This window comes from Penaeus vannamei, chromosome 22 (genome assembly GCF_042767895.1).
Source record: "Penaeus vannamei isolate JL-2024 chromosome 22, ASM4276789v1, whole genome shotgun sequence".
Classification (NCBI taxonomy): Eukaryota; Metazoa; Arthropoda; class Malacostraca; order Decapoda; family Penaeidae; genus Penaeus; species Penaeus vannamei.
The window spans coordinates 11,967,975-11,977,974 of record NC_091570.1 but is presented as its reverse complement, the minus strand read 5'-3'; the positions used below and the strand labels follow the sequence as shown (position 1 = coordinate 11,977,974).

Genomic DNA, 10,000 nt, shown 5'->3' with positions numbered 1-10,000 from the left:
GAGAGAGAGAGAGAGAGAGAGAGAGAGAGAGAGAGAAAGAAATAGTGAGATAGAGAGAGAGATATAGATTGATATATACATAGATAGATAGGTAGAGTGAGAGAGAGAGAGAGAAAAATAGTGTGTGCGAGAAAGAGAGAGAGAGAGAGAGAGAGAGAGAGAGAGAGAGAGAGAGAGAGAGAGAGAGAGAGAGAGAGAAAAATAGTATTAGCAACAGGAAGGACAGAGAGAGAGAGAGAGGAGAGAAAGAAGAAAGAAATAGTGAGAGATAGAGAGAGAGATATATGAATTATGATATATACATAGATAGATAGGTAGAGTGAGAGAGAGAGAGAGAAAAATAGTGTGTGCGAAAGAGAGAGAGAGAGAGAGAGAGAGAGGAGAGAGAGAAGAGAGAGAGAGAGAGAGAGAGAGAGAGAGAGAGAGAGAGAAGGAAAAGAGGAAGAAACAGAAAGAAAAAGGGAAAGAGAGCAATAGAAAGAGAAAGAAAGATAGAGGGAGAGAGAGAATAAAGAAAATGAGAAGGTGAAAGAGAAAGAGAAAGAAGGAGGAAGAGAGAAAAAGACAGAGGGAGATAGAAAGAGGAAAGATTACCAAATCCACAACGTTTAAACATTCGCAACGTTTAAACGTCTCCTTCTGACCTGGAGCGTGAAAGGGAGAGTGGGAAAAAACGCCCTTGGGGGAGTGTTGGACCGTGGTGTCCTGTGTCTTTTTTTTTTCTCTTTTTTTTTGAGAAATTGCGTGATGGAATTTGTGTTAGTTGGTTTTTAATTATTTGCTTTGAGGATAATGAATCGTCGAGGGAAATGCTCTCGCTCTGCCTCGCTTGCTCGGTCTTTTGGCTCTTTGTTCGTCTGTAATTCTTTCTTGTACTGTTTCCTTGTTTCACTTTTCTCTTTCTTTCTCTGTCTGTCTGTCTCTCTCCGTCTCTTTTACTCTCATCCTTTCTCTCTCTCTTCATTCTTCTTTCCACACATTACCTCTCTATTCCTCCTCTCTCTCTCTCTCTCTCAAACTCCTTCGCATACACCACTAACACACACAAACCCAAACACATACACACAAACAAACCCACACACACATACACGCAAACAAACCTACACACACACAAACACAAACAACAATCACACACACAACCACCATCCCACGACCCAATCGTTGCCTAATCGCAGAGGAAAAGGTCAAAGCCGAAGGACAAGAAGCGAAATATCAAGGCATCCTATAACAACATCCCCCTCTCCCCCTCCCTCCCCTCCCCGACCCGCAGCCTCATCACAACACAAGATGAGAAAAGAGTTAGTCACAGCATAGGATGAGAGGAGAAGAGACCTCATCCCAGCATAGGACGTGAGGAAAAGGACCTCATTCCAGCATAGGACGTAAGGAGGAGGAGGACCTCATCCCAGCATAGGGCATGAGGAAAAGGACCTTATTCCAGCATAGGACGTGAGGAGGAGCTCATCCCAGCAAAGAGTGAGAGGTGGAGGACCTCATCCCAGCATAGGACGTGAGGAGGAGCTCATCCCAGCAAAGAGTGAGAGGTGGACCTCATCCCAGCATAGGGCGTGAGGAAAAGCACCTTATTCCAGCATAGGACGTGAGGAGGACGTCATCACAGCATAGGAGGTGAAGAGGAGGACCTCACCCCAGCATAGGGCGAGAGGAGGAGGACCTTATCACAGTATATGACGTGAAAAGAAGGAACCTCATCACAACAGTAGATGAGAGGCGGAGAGCTGATCACAACAGAGGGGAAGAGAGTGTAACGCCACTCGAACCTTTTGTGTAATGTTTTCCTCGGTTGGCAGAGGAACGTGATTTGGGTTGCGTCTTCGTTTCCTCGGTTTCTTAATCTCTATCTCTCTTTATCTTTCTATTTTTCTCTCTCTCTTTATCTTTCTTTCTTTTTCTCTTATACAGACACACGCACACTATATTTCTCTCTTTCTTTCCCTCTTGAATCCAGTCTGTAATTTGTCCTTTCTTCTCCACTCCATTTAGCCTTTTCTTATTCACTCCCTCCCTCCATATCTTTCTTATTCACATTTCCCTTAGTACACACACACACACACCCACACCCACACACACCCACACCCACACCCACACACCCACACACCCACACACACACACGCACACACACACACACACATATACACACCCACCCACACACCCACACCCACACCCACACCCACACCCACACACACACACCCACACACATATATGCACACATACAAATTATGCGTGAGTGCATACGTCAGAAAGCGCTTATCTCCGAGGGCGTGCGTGACGGGCGGCGAGGGCGGCCGGAGCCTTGAGAGGGTTGACGTGGGAGGAACAGACAATATTATTCTGTTTTCCTCTCCCTCTTCCGCGCATCTCTCCTGCTCAACTTCCTTCATAATTTGTGATGATTGTGGTGTAAGTAAATACTCTTGACTAGCAATTTTTGATATTGGTATTGTGCATAAATACTCTTGCTTAGTCGCATTTTGTGATAATAATAAATACTGTAGATTAGTCCCATATTTTTATACTGATGGTGTACATAAATACTCTTGATAAGTCGCAATTTGTGATATTGGTTGTGTAAGTAGATACTTTAGATTAGTCGCATATCGTAGTGTGGGTCATTACAATATATCGAAATAAATTAAGCGTTTTTTTTAGAGATTGTTATTGTAAAATTGCATAGATACTCTTTCAGAACAGCGTTTTTTTTTTTTTTATCTAACGTTATTGTAAAATGGCATTGATAGTCTAACAGAACTGTATTTCATATCGCAAAATTGGTATGTCTTCGGCTACAACCCTTGTGTCAATTCATATAAGATTAAAAAAAATCTCTTGAAAATACATTCATAAAGACAGAACTTTCACTAATAATATATCATTCTTCGTTCTTCCAACTATCAATTACATCAACTAGAAAGGTAGAAAAAATATATACTCTGAATAACTCCCTTGAGTAACTCCCTACCCATAATCCTTTTCGTTCCCTGTAGAATAACCTGTATGAATACCTAATCAGAGTCAATAAATAATTGTGTGAAAAAACGGCATTTCTTCCGTTGTTAACAAAGACGGGCGTGGTGGCAGGGAGATGCAAGGGCGCGGGATGTTGGCAGGAGGTTGCGAGGGGCGGGGGTGAGGGGTGAGGGAGGAGGGGGTGGGGGTGGGAGGCGAAGGGGTGGGGCGTCGGGAGTGAAAGGTGGTCGGCGTTGAGAACTCTGCGGGAATCGTACGCCAGGTTTGGGTGGTGGAGTTTTTTTTTTCTTTTTAATTTATTTACTTTTTTGTTTTATTTCCTTTCGTTCTCTCTGTTTTCTTTCTGTTTCTTGTATTACATCTCTCCTAGTACTCCCCTTTCTCTGTCTTTCTTTTTCTTTTACTTTCACCCTATCGCTCTCCCTTTACCTAGCTCTCTCTCTCTCTCACTTTCACCTTACTTCACTCTCTCGCTCTCCCCCTTCCTCCTTCCCGTCCCATCCTCTCTCTCCCTCCTCCTCCCTCCCTCTCTCTCTCTATCTCTCATAATTACCTCCCTACCTCTCCATCTCCCCCCCCCCCTTTCCTCTCTCTCTCTTGCCTCCCTCCCTCTCTCTGTCTTTCTCTCTCCTTCCTCGTCGGAAAGAACAGGTCACCGTGCGGTTGACCTCTGACCTGGCCGCCAATTTAAACGAACGAAGGTTAGGCTAAAACAACAGTTGAAACGGCATTGAATCCGCTAAAGGCCTGGGAAGTCTATAATTACCCGTAATTCGAAACTAATCTAATTGATAGTACGAGTTAAAACGACCTTTTTTGAAGAGAAAACATAATTTTATAATGTGAATAAAACTTGTTCTGTGATATCGTAGATTTTAACTCGGTGCACGCGCTGGAATTTTTGAGCACGTGCACACCCTGTGAAAAAAGGGTTCTCTCCTCTTTTATCAGTTCAAAGTCATTTCTCGTTTAATCTTTGAGCTATAAAAGGAGGAGGAAATCCCAGAAATATAAACATGGTGACATCGTTATCACACATTTATCGAAAGAAAAGAGAAAAAAAAGAAAAAAATATACTCAAACGGCAACAAAATGGCGGAATCGTTGCCATCACTCACCATACTAAAAAAAAAAAAAAAAAAATCAATCAAAGAGCATAGCGACTTCTCCCCCCTCCCTACCCCCTCCGCCTCCCCCCCCCCCTCGGCCGCAAGTACCACACGGTCTCAAGGGTCATCGAGTCCGCCGGATACAGGGCGGATCCAAACGCCCATTATTTCGGTTACGGGAGAAGACGCCCATCCATAGACACAAACGTTTCCGTCCCAGATAAGAGATAAACAAATAAAAAAAAAGCGAAAGTTATTTTGGCAACATTACGATCGGGGTATCGGCATGCGTGACGTGTTATCGCTACTGTATGCCGGATTACTGATAAAGAATTTGATAAGAACGGTGTATGGTAACATGTCTCGCGATGACATGGTTATCTTCGAGGTTATCTTCTTGTCCGGACGTTGTTGTGAGGAAAATTGTGTGAAAAAATAGTGAGGATTTTAAGATGCTTCGCTGCTGTCACACCTTTTTTCAGTCATATAATCTGGGAAATACTGTATAGCGTTTCTGCGTACATTTCTTATCGCAGAATACATCTTTGTGTATTTCTTTATTATCTCTTTTATTATGTATCCATGTACATTTGTTGTATCTGCATCTCGTACTTACGTTTTATTTCTTATATCACGATTTTACTTACACGTTCTTACTTCCTGCTAACCTGATATATCAGACATTCAGACATCTCTCCCACGACTAAGATGTACACATATCACAAAACCCAAATACTAAACCGACAAGTTTTAAAATAAGGCGCATTTTAACACCACTTCACCTCCCTCCTTCAGTCCTTCATCCCAAAAACTGATAAGCAAGATCACAAGTTATAAACCCCGATATCACCCACAAGCAACGCTCATAAAACTCTATGTAAGACAAGAGAGGGAAAGTGAACAGAGATGAACACTCGGATAAAGAGAGTGTCTGTGCAAACTAACACGTTTAACCACCTTGTCTCCCTACTGCCCAACGAGGCAGCCACCCAACCAGGCCGTTTTGCCAGTAACGATGTCTTTCGTTCCATACTTGGAGGGTAAAAAAAACTTGAGAGTGATTACGATATTTTTAAAATTTAGATGGGCTTTTTTTACTATATATTTTTACAAATTAAATGGTAGGAATATTTCGTTGATTAGAATAAATGATGATGAGTGTAGACAGTTGGATAATGGAGTCATTTGAATGCGGTAAATGAAGGTGAGACTGGTTTTTAGAAGAATTTGTAGATGATTAAACTTGTAAAAAAACTGATGCAGACATAGTATGTATAATGTACACATTTATTTACATATTTTTTTCATACACATTTCTCTCAATGAACGACAGATATTTAAAGAATGTAAATCTCTGAATAACTATCATAGGCGACACACACACATAATGAGAAAGAGAGAGAGAGAGAGAGAGAGAGAGAGAGAGAGAGAGAGAGAGAGAGAGAGAGAGAGAGAGAGAGAGAGAGAGAGAGAGAGAGAGAGAGAGAGAGAGGAGAGAGAGAAGAGAGAGAAAGAGAGAGAGAGAGAGAGAAAGAGAAGAGAAAGAAAGAGAGAGAGAGAGAGAGAGAGAGAGAGAGAGAGAGAGAGAGAGAGAGAGAGAGAGAGAGAGAGAGAGAGAGAGAGAAGAGAGAGAGAGAGAAAGAAAGAAAGAAAGAGAGAGAGAGAGAGAGAGAGAGAGAGAGAGAGAGAGAGAGAGAGAGAGAGAGAGAGAGAGAGAGAGAGAGAGAGAGAGAAATAAATAAAATAAATAAATAGATAAATAAATAGATAAATAAATAAAGAGAGAGAGAACGCGAGAGAGAGAGAGAGAGAGAGAGAGAGAGAGAGAGAGAGAGAGAGAGAGGAACAGAGATTGATTGTGTGAGTGAGAGAAACAGAGGAGACGAAGTAAAAGAAAGATAAAATGAACGAAGAAGGAGAGAGAGAGAGAGAATAAGAAGAAAATATATATACGAAAACGAGAATAGATGAAATGCCGACAGATGAAATAATAAGAGCCAGAAACAAGACAGACAGACAGACACGCCAAAGACATAACACAAACGAATGAAATTTAGAACAAACTTGAAATAAAAAAATATTTTTCTCTCTACTTCCTTTGTTTTGGCCTCCATTATTATTCTCTCTCTCTCTATCTCCTCATCTGTATCTGCTTTTTCCCTCTTCGTCATTATTCTCTCTCTCTCTCTCTCTCTCTTCATCTATATCTGTTTTTTTCCCTCTTCGTCATTATTCTCTCTTTCTCTCTCCCCCCCCCTCTCTCTCTTCATCTGTATCTGCTTTTTTCCATCTTCGCTTCGCACACCTGGAAGTAGGTCAGCTGACTGAAGCGAGGTCAACGGGACACAAAGGGCGTGGGTGGCGAGGGGCGGGGGTGGGGAGGGGGTGGGGTGCGGTATGGGGTCAAGGGCGTGTGTAAGAGAGGTGATCGCAGTACCAGGTCAAGGTGAGAATCTGATTCAGTAAGCAATTGTTATGATTATCTCTATGATAGTAATAATGATGATAATGATGATAGTAATAATGATGATAATGATGATGATAGTAATAATGATGATAATGATAGTAATAATGATGATAATGATGATGATAGTAATTATGATGATAATGATAATGACAGTAATAATGATGATAATGATAGTAATAATGATGATAATGATAGTACTAAAGATGATAATGATAATAATAATGATGATGATAGTAATAATGATGATGATAATAATAATGATAGTAATAATGATGATAATGATAGTAATAATGATGATAATGATAATGATAGTAATAATGATGATAATGATAATCGTAGTAATAATGATGATAATGATAATAATAATGATAATGATAATAATAATGATGATAATGATTATGATGATAATTATTGTTTTCATTATCATTGTTGTTGTTACTACTGTTGTAGTTATCTTTATTTCCATCATTATCTTTATCACTATCATTAGCATAATTGTTACGTTTATCATTATTTTTTAAAATTATTATCATTATCATGATTATAATCATCATCATTATCATTAAAATCATCATTATCTTCATTATCATCGTCATTATTATCATTATATGTATTATTTTGTTGTTGTCGGTGATGGTGTTATCACCATTATTATCATAATTATCATTATCATTACTGTTATCATTGTTATGACCATCATTCTCAATATCATGATTTTTATCGTAATTATTATCTTCATCATGATTGTTATCATTATAAGTTCTATTATTGTCAATATTGATTTTATCATTATTGTTATCGCTATCACTGTTTCAATTGTTATCATTATCATTATGGGACAGGCAGAGAGATGAGATAGATAGATAGATAGATAGATAGATAGATAGATAGAGAGAGAGAGAGAGAGAATAAGAGAGAAGAAAGAGAGAGAGAAAGAAAGAGAGAGAGAGAGAGAGAGAGAGAGAGAGAGAGAGAGAGAGAGAGACAGAGACAGAGAGAGAGAGAGAGAGAGAGAGAGAATAAGAGAGAAGAAAGAGAGAGAGAAAGAAGGAGAGACTGAAACAAGACACTCAGAGAAAGTAAAAATAAAATAATATTCACTTATTGCGCATAGGTCAGCGGGTCAGCAATTCCCACAAAGGTCATTCAGAAGGAAAAATTACACGACAAGAGGTCAAAAAAAGTAAAAGAAAAAAAGAAAGAGAGAGAGAGAGAGAGAGAGAGAGAGAGAGAGTGAGTGAGTGATCAGTGAAGTGAGAGAGAGAGCAGAGAAAGTGAGAGAGAGAGAGAGAGAGAGAGAGAGAGAGAGAGAGAGATAGATAGATATAGACGTTTATAGATAGATAATCATAGATATATAGATAGACATAGATAAGATAGATAGAGAGAGAGAGAGAGAGAGATTGAGATATATATATATATATATATATATATATATATATATATATATATATATATATATATATATATATATATATATATATATATATATATCAAACAAAAGTAAAAAAAGAAAGAGAGAGAGATGAAGAGAGAGAGAGAGAGAGAGAGAGAGAGAGACGAGAGAGAGAGAGAGAGAGAGAGAGAGACGCAGAGAGAGAGAAAGAGAGAGAGAGACAGAGAGAGAGACACATAGAGAGAGAGAGAGAGACAGAGAGAGAGAGAGAGAGAGAGAGAGGGAGAGAGAGAGAGAGAGAGAGACAGAGAGAGAGAGAGAGAGAGAGAGAGAGAGAGAGAGAAGAGAGAGAGAGAGAGAGAGAGAGAGGAGAGAGAGAGAGAGAGAGAGAGAGAGAGAGAGAGAGAGAGAGAGAGAGAGAGAGAGAGAGAGAGAGAGAGAGAGAGATAAAACTTTACAAGCCATTACAAAACCATTACAACCCCCCCCCTTTTAAAAATTGCTTGTCAATATAAAAAAAAACAGAATTGCTTATAAATCTTTCTTTAGTCCAATAACCCTTGACAGAGTTACGACTAATAAAAAAAAAAAAAAAAAAAAAAAAACTAATGAATTCAGAGACAATAAGAAGCTGGAACGAACCTAGAAGGAGAGTGAAGAGAGCAGAAATGAAGCTAAAACAAAGCCAGATTGAAAATGAAGAGAGCGGAAGTGATCTTACTTGCCCAGGGGAGTGACTGACATAAATTCTTCATGTGAGATCAGTATGGATGGCGTGAAGGTGGCCCTAGGGAAAGGAAGTGAAATTGAGAGGTAAATTGAGATGAATTAAAGGTAAAAAGTGAACATGAGAGGTATATTGAAATGAATCAAAGGTAAGAAGTGAACATGAGAGGTAAATTGAGATGAATTAAAGGTAAGAAGTGAAAATGAGAGGTAAACTGAGACGATTTAAAGGTAAGAAGTGAACATGAGAGGTAAATTGAGATGAATCAAAGGTAAAAAGTGAACATGAGAGGTATATTGAAATGAATCAAAGGTAAGAAGTGAAAATGAGAGGTAAATTGAAATGAATTTAAGGTAGGAAGTGAACAACATGACAGGTAAATTGAGATGAATCAAAGGTAAGAAGTGAACAACATGACAGGTAAATTGAGATGAATCAAAGGTAAGAAGTGAACATGACAGGTAAATTGAGATGAATTAAAGGTAAAAAGTGAAAATGCGATGTAAACTGAGACGATTTAAAGGTAAGAAGTGAACATGAGAGGTAAATTGAGATGAATCAAAGGTAAGAAGTGAACAAGAGAAGTAAACAGATGAATTAAAGGTAAGAAGTGAAAATGAGAGGTAAATTGAGACGATTTAAAGGTAAGAAGTGAACATGAGAGGTAAATTGAGATGAATTAAAGAAGTGAAAATAAGAGGTAAATTGAGACGATTTAAAGGTAAGAATTGAAAATGAGAGGTAAATTGAGATGAATTAAAGGTAAGAAGTGAAAATGAGAGGTAAACTGAGACGATTTAAAGGTAAGAAGTGAACATGAGAGGTAAATTGAGATGAATCAAAGGTAAGAAGTGAACAAGAGAAGTAAATTGAGATGAATTAAAGGTAAGAAGTGAAAATGACAGGTAAATTGAGATGAATTAAAGGTAAGAAGTGAACATCAGAGGTAAGTTGAGATGAAATAATAAGAAGTGAAAATGAGAGGTAAATTGAGATGAATTAAAGAAGTGAAAATAAGAGATGAAGGGATGAAGGAAGTGAATAAAAGCTGAGAGACGAGGAATGAAAATGATCGAGAAATGAACTAAATGAAATGAAAAATATATCTAATATGGACTCAAAGGAAAGGGTAAAAAAACATGAAAATATAAAGTAAAATGACAAATATAAAGCAAATGAATGAGAATAGCAGGTAACATGACTTAGAGAAATGAAAAGGAAAGTTGAAAATGAGCTAAACTGAACAAGTAAGAGAAGTAAAAATGACAAGTAAAATGAACTAAAGAGAAGATGGAAAAGTGGAACAAAAATAA

The 10,000-nt window shown here is 38.5% G+C and overlaps 1 protein-coding gene across 8 annotated transcripts in view; it reads right to left on the bottom strand.

Annotated features, from left to right (window-relative positions):
- Nucleotides 1-10,000, bottom strand: part of LOC113830095 (proton channel OtopLc) — a 172,040-nt gene that overhangs the window by 69,899 nt on the left and 92,141 nt on the right. For 4 of the 8 annotated variants that reach the window (XM_070136551.1, XM_070136552.1, XM_070136555.1 and 1 more), the window contains exon 2: nt 8,682-8,747. The exons of the other annotated variants lie outside the window; for them this stretch is intronic. In XM_070136551.1, coding sequence (XP_069992652.1) covers nt 8,682-8,747 — 66 coding nt within the window. The remainder of the gene's footprint in view (nt 1-8,681; nt 8,748-10,000) is intronic. 8 annotated transcript variants of the gene reach the window in all.